The sequence below is a fragment of the Rhinopithecus bieti genome, unplaced genomic scaffold (assembly GCF_001698545.2).
Source record: "Rhinopithecus bieti isolate Rb0 unplaced genomic scaffold, ASM169854v2 scaffold_33444, whole genome shotgun sequence".
Taxonomy (NCBI): domain Eukaryota; kingdom Metazoa; phylum Chordata; class Mammalia; order Primates; family Cercopithecidae; genus Rhinopithecus; species Rhinopithecus bieti.
This window is the reverse complement of record NW_016814544.1, coordinates 845603-870951: the sequence shown is the minus strand read 5'-3', so window position 1 is coordinate 870951 and position 25349 is coordinate 845603. Positions and strand designations below refer to the sequence as shown.

General features: G+C 51.1%; 1 protein-coding gene across 4 annotated transcripts in view; it reads left to right on the top strand.

Moving 5' to 3' along the window:
- SLC43A1 (solute carrier family 43 member 1) overlaps positions 1-23454 on the top strand; it is a 32639-nt gene extending 9185 nt beyond the window's left edge. For 2 of the 4 annotated variants that reach the window (XM_017851376.1, XM_017851374.1), the window contains exons 3-15: positions 6969-7146; positions 7255-7310; positions 7443-7519; positions 10773-10865; positions 12482-12615; positions 14503-14681; positions 16480-16626; positions 16704-16742; positions 16976-17114; positions 18930-19071; positions 19332-19405; positions 21110-21233; positions 22725-23454. In XM_017851376.1, coding sequence (XP_017706865.1) covers positions 6969-7146; positions 7255-7310; positions 7443-7519; positions 10773-10865; positions 12482-12615; positions 14503-14681; positions 16480-16626; positions 16704-16742; positions 16976-17114; positions 18930-19071; positions 19332-19405; positions 21110-21233; positions 22725-22871 — 1529 coding nt within the window. In that variant the 3' untranslated portion in view covers positions 22872-23454. The remainder of the gene's footprint in view (positions 1-6968; positions 7147-7254; positions 7311-7442; positions 7520-10772; positions 10866-12481; positions 12616-14502; positions 14682-16479; positions 16627-16703; positions 16743-16975; positions 17115-18929; positions 19072-19331; positions 19406-21109; positions 21234-22724) is intronic. The other 2 variants (XM_017851375.1, XM_017851377.1) reach the window with 1 other exon arrangement.
- Positions 23455-25349: the final 1895 nt, after the last annotated feature.

The window sequence follows — 25349 nt, the reverse complement described above, 5'->3', positions numbered from 1 at the left end:
AAAAAAAAAAAAAAAAAAAAATGAAATGAGGGTAAGCAGACTACGGATGGGATTGTTACTACGTTCTGGACCTGGCTTTGCTGTTATTTGCATATAACCTTATCTTCTCTGGATCCATTCTTTCCAAGTCTATAAAACAAAGTGGACAATTGTCAACCTTTCTCCCAAAGAACAGTGATGTAAGGATCAAATGATGTCATTTAACAAAAATATAAAGAGTTCAACAAATGAGAAACTCATTATTATTATTACAACTATTATTATTTTAGAGATAGGGTCTTGTTCTCTTACCCAGGCTGGAGTCCAGTGGTACAAACATGGCTTAGTGCATCTTCAGCCTCCTGGATACAAGTGATCCTTAGGTCTCATCCCCCTAAGTAGCTGGGACCACAGGCATGTACCACCATGCATGGCTAATTTTTTATTTTTTATTTTTATATTTTGAGACAGTCTTACTTTGTCGCCCAGGCTGGGGTGCAGCAGCGCAATCACTGCTCACTGTAACCTCCGCCTCTCAGGTTCAAGTGATTCTCCTGCCTCAACCTCCCGAGTAGCTGGGATTACAGGCCTGTGTCACCACGCCCGGCTAATTTTTTTGTATTTTTGGTAGAGACGGGATTTCATCATGTTGCCCAGGCTGGTCTTGAACTCCTGGCCTCAAGTGATCCACCTGTCTTGGCCTCCTAAAGTGCTGGGATTACAGGCATGAGCCTCTGCGCCCAGTCTCGGCTAATTCTTTATTTTTATTTTTTTTGTAGAGATAGGTTCTCACTATGTTGTCAGGGCTGGTCTTGAATTCCTGGGCTCAAGTGAACTTCTCACCTCAGCCTCCCAAAGTGCTGGGATTACAGATGTGAGGCACTGTGCCTGGCCTGGAACTCATTATTGAAGCATTCACTAGTATTGGCTTTGGGGCTACCTGGCTGCATCCTCTGACCTACCTATAAGGGTATCACAGCTAACGGAGCCTCTGTTTCTCAGAATTTAGGCAGAAGCAGTTCAATTTATCATAAACTACTCTAAATCCAGCATAAGTGCCCAAATAAAACAGTTGCTAAAGTTCTTTAGGCATTTACTATTTGTTAGTTAGATATTTAGTACTCACTACAAATCTGTGATACAGATATTATTATTATTAACCCCATTTTATAGAAGAGAAACCTGAAGCTCAGAGATGCTAAGTAACTTGTGCGAGGTCACACAGCTAGTAAATAAAGGGTGGAGTAAAGATTCAGCTTCACATTGGACTCCAGAACCTTTCTACTGGGACTCATGGGAATAGTGTGGATGTCCCCGACCTCCAATGGCCCAGTGCTCTCCTGGGGGAATCCAGCCATAGACGAGAAACCAGCGAGAGCCCAATCCTAAGGTTTTTTTGTTGACGTTTGTTTGTTTTTGAGACATGGTCTCACTCGGTCACCAGGCTGGAGTGCAGTGGCATGATCAATGCTCACTGCAACCTTGACCTCCCAGGCTCAAGCAATCCTCCACCTCCGCCTCCTGAGTAGCTTGGACTACAGGTGCACACCACCACACCTGGCTAATTTTTAAATTTTAGTTGATTAATTAATTATTATTATTTTTTGAGACAGGGTATCATTTTGTCACCCAAGCTGGAGTGCAGTGGTGTGGTCTCAGCTCATTGCGGCCTTCACCTCCCAGGTTCAAGTGATCCTCTCACCTCAGCCTCTGGAGTAGCAGGGACTACAGGTGTGCAACACGATGCTCAGCTAATGTTTTTTTATTTTTTGTATAGATGGGGTCTCACTATGTTGCCAGGGTTAGTCTCAAACTCCTGGACTCAAGCGATCCTCCTGTCTTGGCCTCCCAAAGTGCTGGGATTACAGGCATGAACCACCACACCCAACCCCTAAGGTGTTTTTGCTGAATGTGACCATGTCTGAGGCAGGAAAGGGAAGCATCATGGGGTTAGGAAAGGAAGGGTAAGCAGGGAGACAAAGAAAATGGGATCATTTTGTGAGTGTTCGCTGTGTGTGTATGTGTGACAGTTCTCAGAGCCAGCCTCTCAGGTGATTGAGACCACTGTCCCCATTTCCCAATGAGACAATGGAGCCTCAGAGAGTTTCTGCAGCACAGCTAGTGGAATTAGAATTTGAACCTGGCGGCCGGGCGTGGTGGCTCAAGCCTGTAATCCCAGCACTTTGGGAGGCCGAGATGGGTGGATCACGAGGTCAGGAGTTCAAGACCGTCCTGGCTAACACGGTGAAACCCCGTCTCTACTAAAAAATACAAAAAAAGCTAGCCGGGCGAGGTGGCTGGCGCCTGTAGTCCCAGCTACTCGGGAGGCTGAGGCAGGAGAATGGTGTAAACCCGGGAGGCAGAGCTTGCCGTGAGCTGAGATCCGGCCACTGCACTCCAGCCTGGGCGACAGAGCAAGACTCTGTCTCAGAAAAAAAAATAAAAAAAAAAAAAAAAAGAATTTGAACCTGGCTCTTCCAGACTCCAGATGCTTCACAACCATCCCATTTTCCAGTGTTTCCTAGACCTAGTCATTTGCAGTTCACCTTCATGATTTTACCATTTCTGTGTGCCATAGCTACTGTTATTTACTAATAATTCCTTTTGAATCAGTCTACTTAAAAAAATAGTTTCATTCTAACGTGTAGTATTCTTGGAATATTGAGTTTGCTGTTACCCACCCCCACACATTATACATATACATATGTGTTTCTCGTACATATATACATCGTTTTTTGTTATTTTATTTTTTTATGTTATTTTATTTATTTTATGTTATTTTGTTATTTATTTATTTATTTATTTTGTTAGTTAGTTTTTTTAGATGGAGTCTCTCTCTGTAGCCCAGGCTGGAGTGCAGTGGTGTGATCTCAGCTCACTGGAACCTCCTCCGCCTCCCAGGTTCAAGTGATTCTCCTGCCTCAGCCTCTGGAGTAGCTGGGATTATAGGCACCCACCACCACACCTGGCTAATTTTTATATTTTTACTAGAGACAGGGTTTCACCATGTTGGCCAGCTGGGTCTTGAACTCCTGATCTCAAGTGATCCACCTGCCTTGGCTTCCCAAAGTGCTGGGATTACAGGTGTGAGCCACTGCGCCTGGCCAATGTATGTGTTAAATAAACATTCAAATAACAAATAACTATGAAACCTCAAAAACTGCTCCCTGTTACTTCCTGAACCCATCTGGAGTGCCTACATGCTGTGCATACCACATATTGGGAAACACTGCTTTCCCTGGCTTCGAAGCCCAGCTTAATCACTGTCCCATCCTATGCTTTGCTTTATTTGTCTATAAACGTTGGGGTGGGGGGTTGATGCCAAAGACCTTTTTTTTTTTTGAGATGGAGTCTCCCTCTGTCGCCCAGGCTGGAGTGCAGTGGTGTGATCTCAGCTCACTGCAAGCTCCGCCTCCCGGGTTCACACCATTCTCCTGCCTCAGCCTGCCGAGTAGCTGGAACTACAGGTGCCTGCCGCCACGCCCGGTTAATTTTTTTTTGTATTTTTTAGTAGAGACGGGGTTTCACCGTGTTAGCCAGGATGGTCTCGATCTCCTGACCTTGTGATCCGCCTGCCTCGGCCTCCCAAAGTGCTGGGATTACAGGTGTGAGCCACCGCGCCCGGCCCTGCCAAAGACCTTTTCTGTTGTCATTAACATGGACACAACTCTGAGAGGTCTTGGCATCTTGGGCTGGCTCCCCTCTTAGTTCAGAATCTGGATTTTATCCAACTACTCAGAGTGATCAAGCCTTATAAATGAACTCATTGGTGAAACTCATAAAAGGCTGATGGATAAAACAGGAATGAATGTATGAATTGACACTAAGTCATTAGCAGTTCATGGGACTGGATTCTCCTTTAGTGGAAGAGCACACGGTCGTTTCTGGCACTGACTGTGCTTGAGAAACTTACTAAGCAAACTGGCGCATGTAACACAGAGGCCCTTTGGTGCAGTGGAAAACTGTTGACTTTGGAGATTATCTTGAGTTTGAATCTGAGCCTGCCTGTTAAAAGCTGGGTAACTGAATTGCTTTGCATCTTGGATCCTTACCATTTATAAAATGGAGACCATTGTACTCACCTTTTAGGGTTGTTGCAAGGTTTAAATGGGATTCTCTATAGAAAATACTAGCATGAAGTAGGTGTCAATTTGCATGCTCGTGGGATTGTTTGTGAGGGAAATTGTCATTTGATTATCAAACAGGAGCAGGAACAGTGTCTAACTCAGGGACTGCAAATGGAAATGCCAGTTGGGGCCAGGCATTTGCTAATAATTGGGTAAAGCAGGGCAGGTGTAGGATAGCAAATGTATGGGAATTAAAAGAGAGGTGAGGACGTGTATGACCTTGAGAAGGCAAGCCCTGGCAAAAAGGGATGGCCTCCACTCAGCTACATTCATGCCCAGATCTTCTAACTTTTTAAAGAGAAGTCAAAAATCTGGATTTTTATGTGATAACTCCTGAATTTAAACTGGCACCCAATTATAATTTACAACACTATAAGGATGGATCAACATTGCCAACCAAGCAAAACATGAGTGGGGGCCATTGCTGGTCACTGGTGTGCAGCTTCTGGTCTAAATCATCTTTGCATTTCTTCTTACTTTACACATTTTCCCAACACAGTGCTGGTGTGTAGTAAGTGGGTGTAGAATGAATAAACCAATGCAGATAAACCTGTAGAGAGGCTGGGGACAGTTGCTCATGTCTCTCATCCCAGCACTTTGGGAGGCCCAGGCAGGCAGATCACTCAGGCCCAGGAGTTCGAGACTAGCCTGGGCAACATGGCAAAACCCCGTCTCTAGAAAAAAATACAAAAACTAGCCAGATGTGGTGGCGTGCACCTGTAGACACACCTACTCAGGAGGCTGAGGTGGGGGTATCACTTGAGCTTGGGAGGTCAAGGCTACAGTGAGCTTGGAAGTCAAAGGTGCCGTGAGCTGTAATTGCACCATTGCACTCCAGTCTGGGTGACAGAGTGAGACCCTGTCTCAAAAAAAAAACAAAAAACAACAACAAAAAAAAACACCTGTAGAGAAATGAACAGTGATCACAAAGATCACTAAATTATAGGGCTGGCCTGATCCCCAAAGGCTGTGTGGTCCAACCCCCTAAGTGCTTCCTGGAGGTGTCTGAGCACTTTCCCCACCTCCTTGGCAGCTGGTACTAAAGACTCTTTGTTGTCCAGGACAGTTCCTTCCCTTGGTCAGCACTCAGGATCTGCCAGGCCTTTGTGCTCTTTCTTATGTTAACACACAGATCCCTTTACCCTTACTCTTCTGCCTTCTGCATGCCCTTTGGATACGTGAAGGCAGGTTGTTTTCACCACTGAGGGCAGATGTTCTATACCACCCCTTAGTATCCAGGCATTATCACATCCCCTTTTCCCCTTGTTGGTTTTTTTGTTTGTTTTCTTTTTCTTTCTTTTCTTTTTTTTTTTTTTTTTGAGACAGGGCCTTGCTCTGTCACCCAGGCTGGAGTGCAATGGTGTGATCACGGCTCATTGCAGCCTTGACCTCCCGGGCTCAAGCAATCCTCCCCCCTCAGCCTCCCGGGTAGCTGGAACTACAGACATGCATCATCATGCTCGGCTAATTTTTAAAATATGTTTTGTAAAGACAAGGTTTCCCAGTGTTGCTCAGGCTGGTCTTGAACTCTTGGGCTCAAGAGATGCACCCACCTTGGCCTCCCAAAGTCCTGGGATTACAGGTGTGAGCTACTGCACCTGGCCTGGTTCTTTTAGTAGCACCTGTCACTCTAGAGCTGAGAACTTCCTGTCTCATGCAGTGTGGATGCCCAGCTCCTAGAGTATGTGCTTACCACATGACCCACCAGGAGGGTCAGCTATCCCTTTGTCAGATCCTTCAGGAGCACTTTCTCTGGGCCAGGCACTGTGCAAAGCTCTTTGTTTACTGTCTCCAGTTTAATCTTCCTAAGGAGGTCGTGGGTTAGGCATTCTTTGCTCCAGTTTATAGACAAGGAGGAAGTTACTTGGTCAAGGGGCACAGCTAGTAAGGCTGGTGGTAGAAATTCAGACCCTGGTCTGTCTGCCTGCCCGAGGTGTACCCAGAGTTTGCCCTTGGCAATGCTGCCAAGTGACAAATTGGAGGCCTAGGGGCAGCCACCTCATGACTCACTGAGCATTGAGTAAAGCAAAGCAACCCTTTATCTCCTATCACTAGCTTTTCTCCTTAACTTGTCACAACTCCGAGTTGGCAGTTTACTGTTAAGGACAAGTCCTCCAGGTGGACTTCTAGAGGGGACTGGAGGGCAGTGACCGGTCCTCGTTCTGTACCTCAGCTTCATCACCTGGGGAATGGTATACTTTATTAACTGACTCATGGGGCTGTTATGTTTAGAACAGTGCCTGGAACACAGTTAAGTGCTCAGTAAGTATTAGTAATTATTTTTCAGACTATCATTTATCGGGAAAGCGTCCTCTAAGTTTTAGTGAATTCTTTCTAAATGTCTTTTATTTTTTTTATTTAGAGATGGGGTTTTACCATGTTGCCCAGGCTGGTCTCAAACTTGTAGGCTCAAGCGATCTGCCTGTCTCAGTCTCCCAAAGTGGTGGGATTACAGGCATGCACTACCGCGCCTGGCCATTTTAATGAATTCTTGTTATAGCCATTAGAGCACCACTCACTGCCTTTGCCTTTAGATATGGGGGCACTTCTTGTTGGGGGTCCACAACCCCCTAAGCTTGGACACTGAGTGCATATTACAACTTGGTAAATAATTTTATGTCCAGTATTTCATTTGAGCTAGTTGAAGCCTCAGGCTGTGTGTGTGCTAGACTCTCCCAGGGTCGGGTACTAACTGCTGCCATTTCTGGAGCAGCCCCGTCAGAAGAGGAGATGTGACTCTAGGGTACCCCTAAAGGCACCTGGCATGGGATTTGAAAGCAGGCCCCCTGACTGCAGGCTGCTGTCTCCTGTGCCCAGCTGTTCCTCTTGTCATGTGCTGAGCCCTCCCTTTCCCCTCCTCAGCTGAGAACAGAACCAACAGCACCCAGGATGAGCAGCGCAGGTGGCCGGGCTGTGACCGGCAGGACGAGATGCTCAACCTGGGCTTCACCATTGGTTCCTTTGTGCTCAGCGCCACCACCCTGCCACTGGGGATCCTCATGGACCGCTTTGGCCCCCGACCCGTGCGGCTGGTTGGCAGGTGAGGTGGCTGGGCTATGGGGAACTGGAGGACAGGGACCGTGCTGCAGGGGATGGGGAGGGGAGGCGCTCACAGGCCAACCCCTTGCCCTTCCCTATGTCTCCACAGCGCCTGCTTCGCTGCGTCCTGCACCCTCATGGCCCTGGCCTCCCGGGACGTGGAAGGTGAGCTGTCTGTCCTCTTGTGGCTCCACAAGAAAAGAATGGGTGGGATGAAGGTGGATGTGTACCCCAGCTCCTGCCCTTGGCTTCCCACAGCTCCCCAAATGCCCTCATCTGCCGCTTTCCCCTTTCCAGTTCTGTCTCCATTGATATTCCTGGCGCTGTCCCTGAATGGCTTTGGTGGCATCTGCCTAACGTTCACTTCACTCACGGTGAGTGTTACAGGCCTGGCCTGGCCACAGAATTCCCCCGAGTGGGGTGAAGGCAGAGTGAGTGGGCTGGGGGAGGGGCCTGTGGACGCAGATCACTAGATCAAGTGCGTGTGTGGAGAAACTGCAGGGTGGCTGCAAAGGGCAGGTGTGAGGCTGTGCGTGTGTGGATGAGGCTGTGTGTCAGGCTGTATGTTAATGTGTGTGTCTGTGTGTACAGAGCCCATGAATGTCTATGGAGCTCTGTTCTAGGTCCTGGACTACAGCACAATCAGGACTGACCATGTCATTCTCCCCGCTGGAAGTTACATTTCGGGAGTGAGGGGCACAGATAACCCAATAAACAAGTAAACTAATAAATTATGTCAGTAGTCATAGGTGCTGGGAAGAAAATAAAACTGGGTAACATGATCGTGAGGGGGAGGGAGCAGCTTGAGACAGCGTGTGCACGCTTGCCATGCCGTGGGAGAGTGGGTGTGTGACCCTGTCCCTGTGAAAGCCATGAGTTGGTAGGTGTGTTTGTGAGTGTACCAGGTTGAACCATATGAAATTGTCGACACTTCGTCGTGCACGTGGCTTGACCTATTACATGTGGTGGGTTTTGTATGTGTGTTGTTCTAAGTGTGTTTATTTATGTGAGTGTGTAAACGCGTTAAAGGCTTAGGAGTGTCGGGAGGGTGGAGGGGAAGGTACCTGGCCGGGCTGGCTCGGACTGTTTATCTCTGAGAAGGGCTGCCTGACTGGGTGGTTTTGGCTGAATTTCACCTCGCCCCAGCAGCCGCCTTTAATTCCAACGGGGGCATTTCACAACTCTCAAGGAAGGAAGCGGATCCCTTTCTCCCCGCCCTCAGCGCAGCCCCTTCTCCCTGCTGTGCAACTTGGCCCGGGGTCCTAAATCCCTTCTCTCCGGGGCTTGGCCTCAGACCCTCCGTGGCGGCGCGGTGGGGCTTGACCAGCGGCTCCTCCCCGCTATATCCCCGCCTCCTGTAACTTCCAGCCAATGGCAGGGTCCGGCGCCGGCGCCGCCCCTCAGCCGCTCTCCGCTCCCTCCGGCCGGCCCCGCCCCCTGGGCAGCTGCGCTTGGCCTAGACTTGGACCGCCACGTCCGGTGCTGCGTCCTGCGGGCCCAGCTGCTGTTGCCACGCGCGCTGCAAGGCCGCCAGCCCAGGGTTAGCCGGCCGGCCTCGCTCTACCCACGGTACTGGGCGGAGACGGCGTTTGTGGCCCCTTGGAGGGGAGAGAGCCCTGCCCTCTCCAGGCCTGGCACCCTTCCCTGGCGTCCTTGGCAGCGGTGCCTCAGATGCAGGGTGCAGGAAAACCTCTGCCTGAGTGGGTAGAGGTTTTTCCTGAGCCAGCCACTTCGGTGGGAGGGGGAAGGAGAATTTAGTTATTCTGTGTTTAAACACTTTTTTTTTTTTTTTTTTTTTTTTTTTTTAAAACTTTTTTTTTTTTTTTTTTTTTTTTTTTTTTTTTTTTTTGAGACGCACTCTCGCTGTGTCGCCCAGGCTGGAGTTCTGTGGCGCAATCTCGGCTCACTGCAACCTCCGCCTCCCAGGTTCAAGCAATTCTCCTGCCTCAGCCTCCCGAGTAGCTGGGACTACAGGCGTACGCCGCCACGCCTGGCTAATTTTTTTGTATTTTAGTAGAGACGGGGTTTCACCGTGTTGCTCAGGCTGGTTGCGAACTCCTGAGCTCAGGCATTCCACCCGCCTCGGCCTCCCAAAGTGCTGGGATTACAGACGTGAGCTACCGCNTTTTTTTTTTTTTTTTTTTTTTTTTTTTTTTTTTTTTTGAGACGCACTCTCGCTGTGTCGCCCAGGCTGGAGTTCTGTGGCGCAATCTCGGCTCACTGCAACCTCCGCCTCCCAGGTTCAAGCAATTCTCCTGCCTCAGCCTCCCGAGTAGCTGGGACTACAGGCGTACGCCGCCACGCCTGGCTAATTTTTTTGTATTTTAGTAGAGACGGGGTTTCACCGTGTTGCTCAGGCTGGTTGCGAACTCCTGAGCTCAGGCATTCCACCCGCCTCGGCCTCCCAAAGTGCTGGGATTACAGACGTGAGCTACCGCGCCCAGCCTAAACGCCTTCTTTACCAGAGCTATTGAGGCCTCCCTTCAGAGTCTCGGTTTCGCCCTCTGTGGAGTGGGGTTAGGCTTTGTACGAATCCTAAGGTCCTTCTCAGCTGTGGGATCTAGTGACTCCGGGAGGATGGTGGGGCCAGAGGAGGGTGTGTGCGAAGGGCATCCTGACTTTGCCTTCCCCTGCCCTGAGGGCTTGGCTGAGGCAGGAACACATGATCAATTAAATTCTCTCCTGGTGGGGGTTCTGACCCTGCTGTGCGTCAGAGCCACCTCCTCTGGAGACTTGGTCTGCCCTGCCTCCGTTCCCTCCCTTATTTCCACCCTCACCTCCCAGGACGTGATTTGTCCTGATTAAGCAGAAACTGGGCTAGGATACCAACCGAGAGGGTTAAGAGGCACCGCCTATTACCGGGACACAGCCATGGTCACAGCCTTGGGTTAGGGCTGGGACAGTCTAACAATGGGGAGAAAGCCATTAATGTGCTCTGTGAACTTGAGTACACTTTTCCTCCCTGGGTGTCAATTTTCTAATCTAAAATGGGTTGGATAAGATCACTGTTTCTTTATTTTCTTTTTTTTTGGTGGGTGGGGACATAGTCTCCCTGTGTCACCCAGGCAAGAGTGCAGTGGAGTGATCTCAGCTTACTGCAACCTCCACCTCCCAGGTTCAAGCGATTCTCCTGCCTCAGCCTCCCGAGTAGCTGGGATTACAGGCGCCTGCCACCATGCCCAGCTAATTTTTGTATTTTTGGTAGAGATGAGGTTTCACCATGTTGTCCAGGCTGATCTTGAACTCCTGACCTCAGGCTTCCCGCCAGCTTCCCAAAGTGCTGGGATTACATGCGTGAGCCACTGCGCCCAGCCCAGATCAGTGTTTCTTAAGCACCTATTCCATGCGTTGTTCAGAGGTGTTACGTAACAAACTTGGGAAATCTGGGATTAAACAAAATTAACAAAATGTCTCTCTGAGGGGTGTCTGGGAGCCTTTCTGAAGCTAAAGTGCACTGTGAGTGTGTAGGCAGGGGGCAGAGTACAGTTTCCCACATTGATTTTTCTGTTTGTTTTGCCTTGGGGCTTTTCTGCTGCGTCTCCCGGGGCTGTTGTATGGAGCAGGGCTGGGAACGCTGGGCGAGGGTCAGGGTGTCCCCACCTCATGGGTGCTGCTTTCCCCCCTCAGTTGCCCAACATGTTTGGGAACCTGCGCTCCACATTAATGGCCCTCATGATTGGCTCTTATGCTTCTTCTGCCATCACATTCCCAGGAATCAAGGTATGGAGCTGCTTGGGGGGCCAGTGAGGCCACCTGGGTTTTCTTTTTGTCTTGACACAAGAACTGGGTGGGGCTGAATGAGCAGCAGCTAGTGCTGACCCACGGGTCTGACTTTTGCACTCTCCTTTCTCTGTCATCATCCCAGTGCAGACCTTCCCCCTCTCTCCTGGGCCAAGGCAAGCTTTCTCAGCTGGTCTCCCTGCCTCTGATTCTTTTTCTCTGTAATCTGTCACTCACATGTCTTCCAGAAGGATCCCAGATGGGGAACTGGCCCACACACTGCTGAAAAACCTTCAGTGGTTTAGCTTCACCTGCAGAATCAAGTCTAGCCCGTTCACACGCATTCAAGGTCCCTGACTCGCTGGCTTTATTCAGCCTTTGGGGCCACATTTTTCCACACCTTCCAGAGAGGCTGGGTGGTTTGGTCCAAGGTCACAAAGTGAGTTTATGCCAGGCTGGATCCTGGACAGGTCAACCTGGTGTACCTGGAAGCCAGGAGACCAAAGTTTTAGCTCAGTGCAGCTGGAGGCCCCTATTTCCTCTGTCAAATATCAAAGCACGCTTTGACTGAGCCATGCCATGCTCCTCAACCTCCATTGTGGGCAATACCAAACTGCATACCGTTTTGCACTTTACAAAGAGTACCAAAGAAGGTACTTCAGCTCAGTGTCTCCAAAGGAGTTTGAGAGAGCGCATGGGTAGGGGGCCATCAGTTGTTCTGGTGGGCAGGCATGGAGGGTGGGCAGTTCTCCCTTCTTTTCAACTGAAGTAGTGTTTGAGGAGCCAGATCTTACCTCCACACATTTGGGTGTGTGGCCCTTTGAAGCTCTGTCCTGCCCCTTAGGGAGGAAGAGGCCCCAAGGTCCAAGACTGCAGAGAAAAAGGCTTGAGCAGGAGCCTAAGGGGAGAGCAGACATTAGTCATCCTGTTCACATGGCATGGGGAGGACAAGAAGACAGACGGTCTTCTCTGTGCACCAGCTTCTTCCATAAGAGGGGCTGACACATTTGCACAGAATCTCATTCAAATGAGAACTTACTTGCCCCGGGGTTGAGAGCCCTTAGGCAGAGCACTTGCACCTCCCTCTCCCCGACCCCCCAGTGGTTGCACTGGGAGCACCTGGGAAAGGTGAGATAAGGCCGAGCTTGAGCAGTCTGGGTTTGCCTTTTCCCCTGGGGAACGTGCCAGGAAGGGGCAGGATAAACACAGTTAGGCCCGGTAAACCTAGAGTTCTAAGTTTCCTTTGTACATACCATGAAATGGACATTTTTTGTGTGAACATGAACATGAATGTTTGTGGAGTCATAGGCAAAAATGTATGTATCTTTTTAAGATAATGGAAATTTCAGAGACATTTTGAGACAGTGGCTAGCAACTTCAGGCTTTGTGGAGACTACTTCATAGCTCTCTAGGGGAGCTCAAGTGAAAAAGAAAGAGGAATGATGGGTCTTCTGAGTCTGACTCTAAACTTCTGGTCTTGGTTTCCTCATCTGCAAATTGGGCACAAGGACAAGGGGAGAAGAAACCTTCTTTAAGGCCTCTGAGGCCTGGGATCTACCTTGGTGGGGTCTGGGGCCAGGCAGTCTCCCCCACGGGCCTGCCCCCTCCTCTCACAGCTGATCTACGATGCCGGTGTGGCCTTCGTGGTCATCATGTTCACCTGGTCTGGCCTGGCCTGCCTTATCTTTCTGAACTGCGCCCTCAACTGGCCCGTCGAAGCCTTTCCTGCCCCTGAGGAAGTCAATTACACGTGAGTGACTGGAGTGGGCGGAGACTCTCCCTGGGGCAGAGAGGGTGGTCAGGGGTGTGGTGATATGATAGATGGAATTAACTTGGGATTCAGAGAGACCTCGGCTTGGACCTCTGCTTGGCAAATCGCTTGAGCCCTCCAAGCTCTGCTTTCTCATCTGTACTGTGAGCCTGTTCCTACCTACCCACAGGTCGCTTTTGTTTGTCTTTTTAGAGGCAGTGTCTTGCTCTGTCACTCAGGCTGGAGTACAGTGTCTTGGTCCTGGCTCACTGCAGCCTCAAACTGCTGGGCTCAAGCGAACCTCTCCCTCTGCCTCCCGGGGTGCTGGGGTTACAGGCACATACCTCCATGCCCAGTTAATTTTTTTATTTTTTGTAGAGATGGGGCTTACTGTGTTACCCAGGATGGTTTTGAACTCCTGGACTTAAGTGATCCTCCCCACTTGGCCTCCCAAAGTGGCAGATTACAGGCGTGAGCCACTGTGCCCAGCCTCCCATGGGTGTTTTGAAGTGATAGAGTTGGTACATAACAGGTGGTCAAAACATGGTAACTATTTATTTATTTATTTCTGAGACAGAGTCTCACTCTGTCACCCAGGCTGGAGTGCAGTGGTGTGATCTCAGTGAACTGCAACCTCTGTCTCCTGAGTTCAAGTGATTCTCCTGCTTCAGCCTCCTGAATAGCTAGGATTACAGGCATGCGCCACCACACCTGGCTAATTTTTGTATTTTTTAGTAGAAACAGGGTTTCACCATGTTGGCCAGGCTGGTCTTGAACTCCTGGCCTCAAGTGATCTGCCTGGCTCGGCCTCCCAAAGTGCTGGGATTACAGGTGTGAGCCACCATGCCCAGCCTATGGTAACTATTTATGTGAGTGCAAAAGTAATTATGGTTTTTGCCATTAAAAGTAATGAGCCAGTTGCAGTGGCTGATGCCTGTAATCCCAGCACTTTGGGAGGCCAAGGAGGGCGGATCACCCGAGGTGGGAAGTTCTAGACCAGCCTGACCAACATGGAGAAACACCATCTCTACTAAAAATACAAAATTAGCTGGGCGTGGGGGTGCATGCCTGTAATCCCAGCTAGTCGGGAGGCTGAGGCAGGAGGATCGCTTGAACCCTAGAGGCTGAGGTTGCAGTGAGCTGAGATCACATCATTGCACTCCAGCCTGGGCGACAAGAGCAAAACCTCCATCTCAAAAAAAAAAAAAAAAAAAAAGTAATGACAAAATGTTTTCATCCTTTCTGGGTTTGGAGATCAGAGTAGGAGGTACCTCAGCAATAGCACTTGATGCCATGTAGTCCCAAAAAGAGGGACATAAAAGAATCAAGCACTCTGCCTTTTGTGGGGCCACCTGAATGCCAACTTTTTCCAGCTCTCTATCAGTGCAGCCGAGGCAAGAGGTGATGCTCCCCACCAAGCACATAAGGTGACATTACAGAGCTGACAGTTATGCCAGGCACTGTACTTAGCCCCTATCCCATCCTCAAACAGCTGTATGATGTAGATTTGGTATTAATTCCATTAACAAAAGCACAGGGAACAAAGTGAGTTTCCAAAGGTCATGCCATTCAAAGGAGGGTGAATCTTAGGTTGGACACAGGCTGTCTGACTCTGGAGTCTGAGGTCTTAATGCCGCCTCTGCCATAGGAACAGCCCAAGTGAAAAACAGCTGATCCACTCTTCATTTACTTGGCATCTGTGCTAAGCTGGTCCCTGAGCCAAGCTCTGAGCAACACAACCAGGAGCTCTGCATTAGGGAGCTTGCAAGCACGTCAGTGCTGGGTAAAGGGGTGCTGGACACCACTGGGACGGCGGGCGAGCACTAGGCTGTTGAAGGTGGGCTCTGTATGACTGGTTCCCCTACACTCTGGCCTGGCTGCCTGCAGGAAGAAGATCAAGCTGAGTGGGCTGGCCCTGGACCACAAGGTGACAGGTGACCGCTTCTACACCCATGTGACCACCGTGGGCCAGAGGCTGAGCCAGAAGGCCCCCAGCCTGGAGGACGGGTCGGATGCCTTCATGTCATCCCAGGATGTTCGGGGCATCTCAGAAAACCCTCCTGAGAGTGAGTGTCTGGTCAAGGTGCCGGCCTTGGGGAACAGGGACGGTGGGTCCTCATGTTCAGGGAGCACTCATGCTTGAGTATTTATTCGTGCCCCTCTTCAGTCCTTACAACATCGCATGATGTAGGTGGGGCATGCTCTCCATTTACAGATGGGCATATCAAAGCTCAAGTAACTCTGGGCAGTTCAGATTCAGGGTTACCCTGCTGGTTTCCTGGGATGGGGGGAGGGAGGAGCTCCTTGTACCCATGGAGTACAAGGGGGATTGGTCTCTGGGGCCTGTCAGGGACAAGGTCTCTGGGCCCGTCGGGTAGCTGGTTTCCTCACGGCCCCTTGCAACCTCTGAGCTTATTGCATCAGGTGCAACCAGGCCCACAAGCCTCCTAGCAGGGGTCCTCCACACCTGGTTGGCTTTTGCCCCCTGCTGGTCACAGGAGGAGCTGCAACCTGCCTGGGCTGCTGCTCAGGAGGGACATGAAGATCCCAGGACTGTCAGCTCCGTAAGTGGAAGGAGCTCCTTGGAGTCAGTTGAGGGGTTTGAGTCCTGCTCTCCAGTTATAGGCTATGTGGCTTGGGTAGATCGCCTAACCTTGCTCTTGATTTCCTTACCTCTTAAATTAGCACTAAAAGCACCCCACAAACTGTAAAGTTAGTTGTGATGACTGAATGACACCATGGATGTGGACGCTCTCTGTAAAGTGCAAAACGGTGTGCAGTTTGATGGTGGTTACCCCCAGAGCCGATTCTCAGAGGGCGGCATGGCTAAGGGCATGAGCTGGAGTTAGGCTGACCTGCTGCTTCCAGCCCTGTGAGCTTTGGCGAGTCATTTAATTTCCTGAACTGCAGTTTCCTCATCAGTAAAATGTGATAAGGACAGGGTTGTTGTAAGATTGATTAAATGGGATAATAAATGTCAAGTATGTAGCCCATAGTGAGTGCTTCAGAGTTTTTTTTGTTTTGTTTTGTTTTGTTTTTTTGAGATGAAGCCTCGCTCTGTTGCCTAGGCACACCATCTTGGCTCACTGCAACCTCTACCTCCTGGGTTCAAGCAATTCTCCTGCATCAGCCTCCCAAATAGCTGGGACTACAGGCGTGCACCACCATGCCTGGCTAATTTTTGTATCTTTAGTAGAGATGAGGTTTTACCATGTTGGCCAGGCTGGTCTCAAACTCCTGACCTCATGATCCTCCTACCTCAGCCTCCCAAAGTTTTGGGATTACAGGTATGAGCCACGTGCCCTGCCAGTTTTGTTTTTTGTAAAAATAGACAGGGTCTTGCTGTTGCCTGGGCTGGAGTGCAGTGGTACAATCATAGCTCACTGCAGCCTTGACCTCCTGGGCTCAAGCAATCCTCCTGCCTCAGCCTCCTGAGTAGCTGGGAATACAGGTGTGCACCACCATGCCTGGCTAATTATATATATACTTTTTTTTTTTTTTTTTTTTTAATTTTAGAGATAGGATCTCGCTATGTTGACCACCAGGCTGGTCTTGAACTCCTGGGCTAAGTGATCCTCCTACCTCTGTCTCCCAAAGTGTTGGGATTACTGGCCTGAGCCACGGCACTCAACTGAATTATTTTTACCACACGAAGCATAGGACATACATCCAGAGGGCACCTAAAAATGTTCTGAGCTGAGCAGGAGCCTGGAGGCAAGTGAATCTCAACTTTCCCATCTTTGAAGAAACCAGTCCGTCTCCAAAGTCACATAGTGTCACTTCCCTCAAGAACTGCATGAGCTGGGACAATCAGAGGGCAGTGGAAGGTCTGGGGCTCAGGGGCACCCCCTGCTATCTCCCCAGGGTCTGTCCCCTTCCGCAAGAGCCTCTGCTCCCCCATTTTCCTGTGGAGCCTCCTCACCATGGGCATGACCCAGCTGCGGATCATCTTCTACATGGCTGCCATGAACAAGATGCTGGAGTACCTTGTGACTGGAGGCCAGGAGCATGGTGAGGCACCGCTGAGACCCCTGGGGGTTGGGTCACCTTGGCTGAGCTCCCCTCACCATACCTTTCCCTATCCACAGAGATGAATGAACAGCAGCAACAAAAGGTGGCAGAGACAGGTAGGGCGATGAAAGCAGGGCCCTGGCTCAGGCCCACCCTGCTGCAACCCGCTTCTCAGGGGGCGGGACTCCTCTAGGTCTGGGCCCACCCAGGTAACCCTGGGCATTTGGGGGATGTAAGAGTCTGGGTTCAGAGGAAGGCTATTTTGGTGCTCTCTGGCCTCTGCTGGAAGGGGTAGTGGTGTCCACTGAGTGCCAGTTCCTGACCCCACTGCCCTTCCCATCCTGCCCAGTTGGGTTCTACTCCTCCATCTTCGGGGCCATGCAGCTGTTGTGCCTTCTCACCTGCCCCCTCATTGGCTACATCATGGATTGGCGGATCAAGGACTGCGTGGACGCCCCAACTCAGCGCACTGTCCTCGGAGATGCCAGGTGCCCGGCCTGTACAGGGATGGTGACAGCAAGTGGTCAGGCAGCGCTCTTCATTTTCTCTGCACGTTTACATCCAGCAGCTCATTTCTTTCTCCCAAGAACCCTAAGAGAGTAGAGGTACCTCCCCATTTTACAAATGAGGAAACTGAGGCTAGGAAGGGACCTGACTTGCTTAATGATAAGAATAGCTAATGCATCGTGCTGACTGTGCACCACTCGGCACCTTGCCTTGTTTAGTCCCACAACACCTCTCTGAGGTAGGTGCATTAATATCTCCATTTTGCGGATGAGGAAACGGAGGTACAGGGTTGCACATTTAAGTCATTCACCCAAAATCACATAGCTTTCAGTGGCAGCCTCCAGAACCTATATTATAAGGGTACATGCTAAAGTCTTGTTAGGGCTAGAATAGGTAGATTTGGTATATTAGATATTTATTGCTGTATAACAAATCACCCCAAGGCTTGGCATTTTTAACCAACAAACACTTCTCATCTCATACAGTCTCTGTATGAGACATCTCAGCCGGATGATTCTGACTCACAGTCTCTCATGAAGACATAGTCAGGCTGTCAGCCAGGGCTGCAGTCATCTGAAGGGTTGACTGGGGTTGGAGAATCTATTTCAGTTCAGTTACCCTGATGGCCTCTCCATAGGGCTGCTCAGGACACAGCACCTGGTTTCCCCTTGAGCAAGAGGGCTAAGTGACAGAGACCCAGTATCTTCTCTCACATAATCTCAGAAGTAGCACACCATCACTTCTGTTACATTCTATTATAGGCACAGAGTAACCCTGATATACTGTGGAAGGAGACCGCACAAAACAGGGGATACCAGGAGGCAGGATCCTTGGGGGCTGTCTTGTTGGCTGGAGACCACCATTGAGGGTTTTGTTTTGTTTTGTTTTTGAGACAGAGTCTTGCTCTGTCACCCAGGCTAGAGTGCAGTGGCACGATCTCAGCTCACTGCAACCTCTGCCTCCCAGGTTCAAGCGATTCTCCTGCCTCAGCCTCCTGAGTAGCTGGAGTTCACCATGGAGTCTTGAACCCAGATTCTGTGACTGCTTTTGCTCTTTTTGTGTTCATCCTGAGAGGATGGGAGAAAGAGACTGGGAGAGAAGGAAATCCAGTGGCTTCCCTCCCTGCCAGCAGAGCCTGGCCCTGGCACTGAGCCTTCCTCCTCTACCCTCTGCTCCTAATGGCGAGGGTCCTCTAGCAGGGTCCTTCTGTCCAGGACACATGGACTGCCTGCCCTCACCCCAGCCTACTGACCTCTCTCCTGGGCTGGCCTCAGAACCCTTGTTTGTGCCAGAGAGAGGAAGCGCTGGACAGTTGGGCCAAGCTGCTGTCCCCAGGAGGGCATCTGCTTTTGTCCAGGGCAGGGACACCTTCCTGAGGACTTCTGATGAGAGACGATGAGAGATGGTGTGAGAGCTTCCCACTTCCCACCTTCCTTCCTATGCTTGGTTCTCAAACCTTCAAGTGTGCATGAGAATCACTTCGTGGGGCCTGTTTGTCCAAATGCAGATTTGCAGATCTCCCTGCTGAGATTCCGGGGGCTGAGATGAGGCCTGGGAATCTGCATGTGAAGAAAGCATCCGCTTTGATGCTTGTGTCATTGGGTAGGGGAGCCAAACTTTGAGAAACATGGAGCTAGAGAACATGGGTTTCTATGGGTTTCCCATAGAAACATGAATTTCTATGTTTTCTGCTTCCGTGATATCGAAGGCACATCCGAAGGGGGAGGGGCCAGGCCAAGAACCAGGGAGTCCTGGGAATGTAGAGGCAGCAGCCAGTGACTTCCCGTTCTCCTCAGGGACGGGGTTGCTACCAAATCCATCAGACCGCGCTACTGCAAGATCCAAAAGCTCACCAATGCCATTAACGCCTTCACCCTGACCAACCTGCTGCTTGTGGGTTTTGGCGTCACCTGCCTCATCAACAACTTACACCTCCAGGTACCCACCTCCATCCTTCCCTCTCCCTGCCTCCCGAGACTCCTCCAAAGGGATGGTCCACCCAGCACCTGCTTTTCAGGAAGTGCAGTTCTGGTCTTCTGATCTGGATCTATTTTCCGGGTTCTCCAGGAAGTGTTTCTAGTAGATTGGGTTGGCGAGGGGGTAGGAATTGAGGCCCAGTTGGCTTCTTCGCCCTACCGCTCCTTCCTCCAGCCTCCACACACTCTCCTAACCTCTTCACTCTCTCTTTTTGTCTTTAGTTTGTGACCTTTGTTCTGCACACCATTGTTCGCGGTTTCTTCCACTCGGCCTGTGGGAGTCTCTATGCTGCAGTGTGAGTCTGTTCGGCTGAAACGCCTTCCTGAGCTTTGCAACTGTGATCAGAGTACCCCAGGGCAGGGCTAGAAGGGCCCCAGGCATCCCCTCATGCACCCGTCTCTGAGCCCCTCTGATGGTAGGGAGCTCACTTCCTTAAAGGTAGCCTATCCCGCTGTAATTGACTCCCCTTGTTGGAGTCTTCCCTTAGAGGAAGCTGAAATACCTGGCTTGATGACACTTTAGTCCTGAGTCTGCTGTTTGAAATGGCCCCCAGAGTGGCCTCCCCTCCATGCCCACCCTGAAGAAATTTCCTAAGGGCAGCCATTTGCCTTATAATTTTCCTCTTCATGTTGGGGACATGTTGGACAGTCCCCACTTGCCTCTCTCTCCTGGTTTCCCCTGCCGGCTGCTGAGGGACTCTCCCCTGTGTATGTGACGGAGTAACAGGACATTACAATAATGATGACAAAATCATAACCATTATCAAGTGCTCCGTTGGTGTAGGCAGTAGGCAGGATCCTTGACCATCACTCCCTGAGTTCAGCCTCACTGCAGCAGTCTCGGCAGAGGGCAGTTGTTTCCTTCATCTGCTCAAGCCAGAACCCTGGAGTTTCCTTGATTCTTTGCTCCCTCACCCTCCATGTTCACTTCACCCTCAGTGCAGCCAGCAGCAGCTCCCACACACCCCAAATCTGACCCCTCTTGTCACCTCCACTGCTGCCTCTCCAGTCCTAGCCACCAACATCTCTAGCTTGGATTACTGTGGCAGCCTTTAGTCTCCCACATCTGCCCTGGCCCCCCCGCCTCAGTCTATTTTTAACACAGGGGCTGCAGTCACCTGTCAGGACATAAGTCTCTTCACATCACTCTGTGGCCTCCCATCTCATCTGTCTCAGAGTAAAAGCCAAAGGCTTTACTATGGCCTAAAAAGCCCTGCAAGCTCTGGCCCCAGCACTTCACTCCTCTCTAGCTCCCCCTCCTCCCTTGCTCACTCTGCCACAGCCACAGTGGCTTCCTAGCGCTCCAGAAGTCTCAAATGTGTTCTCTGCTTGGCATCTTTGCATGTACTACTCCCTGTTTCTAGAACATTCTTCTCCAGATATCTGCAAGGTGCCCAGTCTCACCTTCTCTCCTTCAGGTCTTTCCCTGACTGTCCTCTTCTCAGTGAGGCCTCCCTTGGCTGTCCCATGTACAACTGCAACCTCCCTACTGCCCCCTTCTCTGCTCGGCTTTTCTCAGCATTTGTCACTGTCTAACACTCTGCATTTCTCTTGCTTATTGTCTCACTGCCACCTGCTCCATGGGAATGCCACCTCCTCGACGGCAGGAATCTGTTGGCTTGCTTGATCGCGATATCTCCAGCACCTAGAACAGTGCCTGGCACATAGTAGGTTCTCAGCTAAACATTTGTTGACAGAATACAGTGGACAGTCCTGCGAGGTCAGTGCCATCCCTGTTATTAGTGGAGGAGTGGGGCTCAGGAAAGTTGAGCCGCTTGTTAATATCACACATCCAGGAGGTGTCAGAACCCAGCTCAGTGGCCCCGAAGTTGCAGCATTTACCCTCAAGGCTGGGGACCAAAGAGCCCATGCAAAGAGCCTGAACGCTCAAGCACCACCCTGCCTGGCCAACGGGGACCATGGTGGGGAGGGGATAGGAGAGGTGCCGGCCTGGGTTGGAGAGGGCCACACACCCCTGATGCCCTCCATCTTGTGGACAGGTTCCCATCCAACCACTTTGGGACGCTGACAGGCCTGCAGTCCCTCATCAGTGCTGTGTTCGCCTTGCTTCAGCAGCCACTTTTCATGGCGATGGTGGGACCCCTGAAAGGAGAGCCCTTCTGGGTGAGAGCAAGGGTTGGCACGGGGGGAGCAGGAGCCACTCTCCTGGGGGCAGGGGTAGGGCCTTGTATGTGGTGCCGTCCCTCACTCATCTCAGCCAGAGGCACCTCAGAGGTCTTTAATCTGCAGGTTCCCAAGTTGTCTGCCTTTTAGAACCCCTCACAGAGTGTAATTCCCCAGCCCCCTGAATCAGGATATCTCAGCCTGACCCTAGGAGTCTGTTTTTGTTTTTAATTTATTGTTATTTTTTATAGAGATGGTGTCTCACTCTGTTGCCCAGTCTGGAGTGCAGTGGTACAATCACAGCTCACTGCAGCCTCTGACTCCCGGGCTAAAGCGATCCTCCAGCCTCAGCCTTCTGAGTAGCTGGAACCACAGGTGATGGCTACCATACCTAGCTAATTATTTTTTTAAAATTGTGTAGAGATAAACAGGGTCTTGCTATGTTACCGAGGCTGGTCTTAAACTCCTGGCCTCAAATGATCTCACCTTGGCCTCCCAGAGTGCTGGGGTTACAGGCATGCACCACAGTGCCTGGCCTCCTAGGAGTCTGTTTTTAATAAACTCCAGGTACTTTGTGACGTGGCCAGTCCTGACTCTTGGGCCTGTGTTCAGGTACCTTTGGTCCAGTCCAGTTCTACCTAGTGTGGGATCCTGTCTCCAGCACCCCTGAAAGGGGATTCTTCTCTCTTAGCTTAGATACCCTCAGTGGTAGGGCACCCACTCCTGCACGAGGCAGCCCTGCTGCTGTTAGAAAGTCTTTTCCTTACATTGAACTCATCTGCCTCCCTGATGCTGATCTTGCATCTGCCTTGTGGGGCCACCCACACATAAACCCTCCTCCCACAAGCATTGTGATGAAATAACCGCTTCTGTTTACCGAGCACTCGTTATGTGCTAAGCATGATGCATACTTTTTTTTAACTTACATCTTTGCCACAACAGCCCTGAGAAGGAGGCACTCAGTAAGAATTGCCATTATTTGCCCAAAGTCACAAAGTGAGTAATGCAGAGTGGGATGTGAACCGAGTCAGAGCCCGTGTGTCCTGGGCCTTCCAAGCCTTCTGTCTGCCAGGCTGTACATCCCAGCTCCTTGAACTGTGTCTGAGAGCCTCCTTTCGCCACCCTGAATGGGATACCATTGGTTAACATCTCCAAAGGTCAGAGTGGTGAGCCCACAAGGCCCCATTCCTGGAGCAGCCTGACCAGCCCAGACTCCTACAGTGCTGTGCCTTCCTCATACCTACCCAGAGAGGTCCATATGGTGTGGGCACCCACCAGGCCCTGCCACTTGTTAGGCCTGAGCGGTCTCACTTTGCAGAATTGCTGAACATTAAGTGACATACTGGTGGAACAATGACAACACATCATAAGTACTAGCTGTATTTATTCTGGCTCAGGACCTGGAGAAAAATGGCCACCTTCTCCTCCCTGTGGGAGGCTAAGGGCAGATGAGTACCTACTTGACTCTGTTTCTCTCTCCTTGCCCTAAAGGTGAATCTGGGCCTCCTGCTATTCTCACTCCTGGGATTCCTGTTGCCTTCCTACCTCTTCTACTACCGTGCCCGGCTCCAGAAGGAGTACACTGCCAATGGCATGGGCCCACTGAAGGTGCTTAGTGGCTCTGAGGTGACTGCATAGACTTCTGAGACCAAGGGACCTGCATGACAGGCAATCAAGGCCTGAGCAACCAAAAGGAGTGCCCCATATGGCTTTTCTACCTGTAACATGCACACAGAGCCATGGCCGTGGATTTATAAATACCAAGAGAAGTTCTATTTTTGTAAAGACTGCAAAAAGGAAACAAACAAACAAAAAAAACCTGCAAAAAGGTCCCCCAAAGCAACGCTCCATTGACTGAAGACAGTCCCTGTCCTAGAGGGGTCGAGCCTTCTTCCTCCTTGGGTTGGAGGAGACCAGGATGTGGAGCTGCCTCTTATCTCTTTCTAGGGGTCTGCTTCCTGGTGCCTCTTGGGGGGATCCGCAAACAGGCTATCACTAAGGTCCCATGTGCCATGAGTCTGCACACATGCATGTGTCTGTGTGTGTGCGAATGTGAGAGAGACACAGCCCTCCTTTCAGAAGGAAAGGGGGCCTGAGGTGCCGACTGTGTCCTGGGTTGGGGGTTGGAGGTCAGCCCCTTCCAGGGGTAGGAGGGCGGGTTCCCTCTCTGGTGCTGCTTCTTGCAAGTCTTAGAGGAAATAAAAAGGGAAGTGAGAGACTGGCTGGTGTGCGCCTGTCTTTTGTGGGGGGTGGGGGTGTCATCCCAAACCCCCATCCTTCTTCACCCAGGCTCAGCTGGGCATTAAGTAGGACACTTGGCATGCCAGCCTGTTTGCCTCTGGCTGTCTGGCTCACCTCCCTGTTCCCAACCGTGCCCTGCCCTTAGTGCTTGGAGGGAGTCCAGATTCTGCCCCGTACTTCCCAGGATTGGGGTACATCCAGGAAGCTGGCTTTTCTCCATACAGAGGATTAGGACAGAATGCTTTAGAAAGAATGCTAAGGTATGACTCAAACTTTCCCACCATAGCATCCCTAGGGCCTGCCGAAAGTAACTTTTTTGGAGTCTCCAATTTTATCTTAAAACTGTATGCAAATTTTGAGCTTCCTTGTTATACTATATTTACATTTACCTTTAACATTAAAGTGAGGCTTTAAAGTAAATAAATAAAGTGAGGCTTAAAAATTATCTACATCAAGAGAAGACACCATCAGTGAGGACAAGAGATACTGCAGGAAGACATACCTTATTTGTCCAGCCCTGCACCTGGTTGTGTACCTGGGACATAAGCCTTGGAGGTGAGAGCAAGTCCCCGAATGAAGGGAAAACTAACATTGGTTTAGGGTCTGTCTGTTCTACAAAGCTATCTCATTTTATCCAAACTATAGCCTAAGAGGTTGGTGGTGTCATTCTTGTCGTTCTAGGAAACAAGCCCAGAGAGGTTAAGGCACACACCCAGGGGCATACAGTGGTAGGTGGTGGAGCTCAATTTGGAACCTCGGCAGTCTGTGGAAAGGACAGCTCTGCAGAAAGGAGGTTCCAAGCTTCCAGTTCTCAGCTGCTCCTGGGGCCAAGAGGGACCTCAGAGGCCTTGGCCATCCCCCCCACCTCCAAAGGTTGACTGTAAGACAGCATTCCAGATACAGTCATCTTCCCTCCCTTTATCTTTGTTTCTCTTGAGAAGTTAATAAGAGAGACTGACCCCCCCCCGCCCCCCACCATTTTCAAATAGGAAAACCTGTCCACAGGGGTCTGGAGACTTGGCAAAGTCACATCGCAGATCCCTGCTGCTCTGAGCCCAGACTCTCGACTTCCAACACTGACTTTTTTTGTTTTTGCAAAGTACAAAATCAGAATTGGACAGCACCCACCAGCGGGTTCGGCTGGCTTTCAGTGGACTTGCCGGGGTCTCTGCACTCTGTCCGGAATCCTCACTTTGCGAATAGTCTGGGGAGGTTGAGCGCGAGCCAGGAGCGGACGGGGGCGGGGGCCGGGGGGAAGCGCCACGTGCGCGCCAGGTCCTTGGTGTGCCCAGCAGGCGGCGCTGCGTGGCTGCGGCTGGCGACGAGGGTGCGGGGGGAAGGGGGGCGGCGAACCAGGAGGGAAAACCCCTGCCTCTTCCCGGGTCTCGGGAAGCACCAGATCCTCTACCTGGTGCTTGCTCTGCGGGTCCTTTAAACTCTCCCTACACCCTCCCCGACCCCTATCCTTGCAAGCGTTATCTGCAGCCTCACCGACCCTCGCAACGGTGGTGGTGGTGTTGGGGGGTCTCGTCGCTTGCCGCTGGTCAGCCGGACCCCGGTGGGAGATGGAGGCAGGAATTCCGGCCTCCTAGGAGAAGGGCGTCTGCTCACTCCCCCACTCCCCGGGGCTTGGGGAGGGGGCTGGGCAGGGGCGGAAGCGAGCTGGAGCCGTGTTTGTCGCGGCGCTGCGGAGTGGAACAGATGGCTGGGGAGGGGAGAGGGTGCGTGGCGGGGAGGAGGAGGGGTGCGGGGGCCGGAGGATAGGGAATGAGGAATTTCGATGCCCGGAGTCTCCCAGGAGAAGCCCCCCTCCCCATCTTTTCCCAGAAAGGGGGGCGGATATGCGCCTGCCTTTTTTCCGGAGAGCCCTGGCCT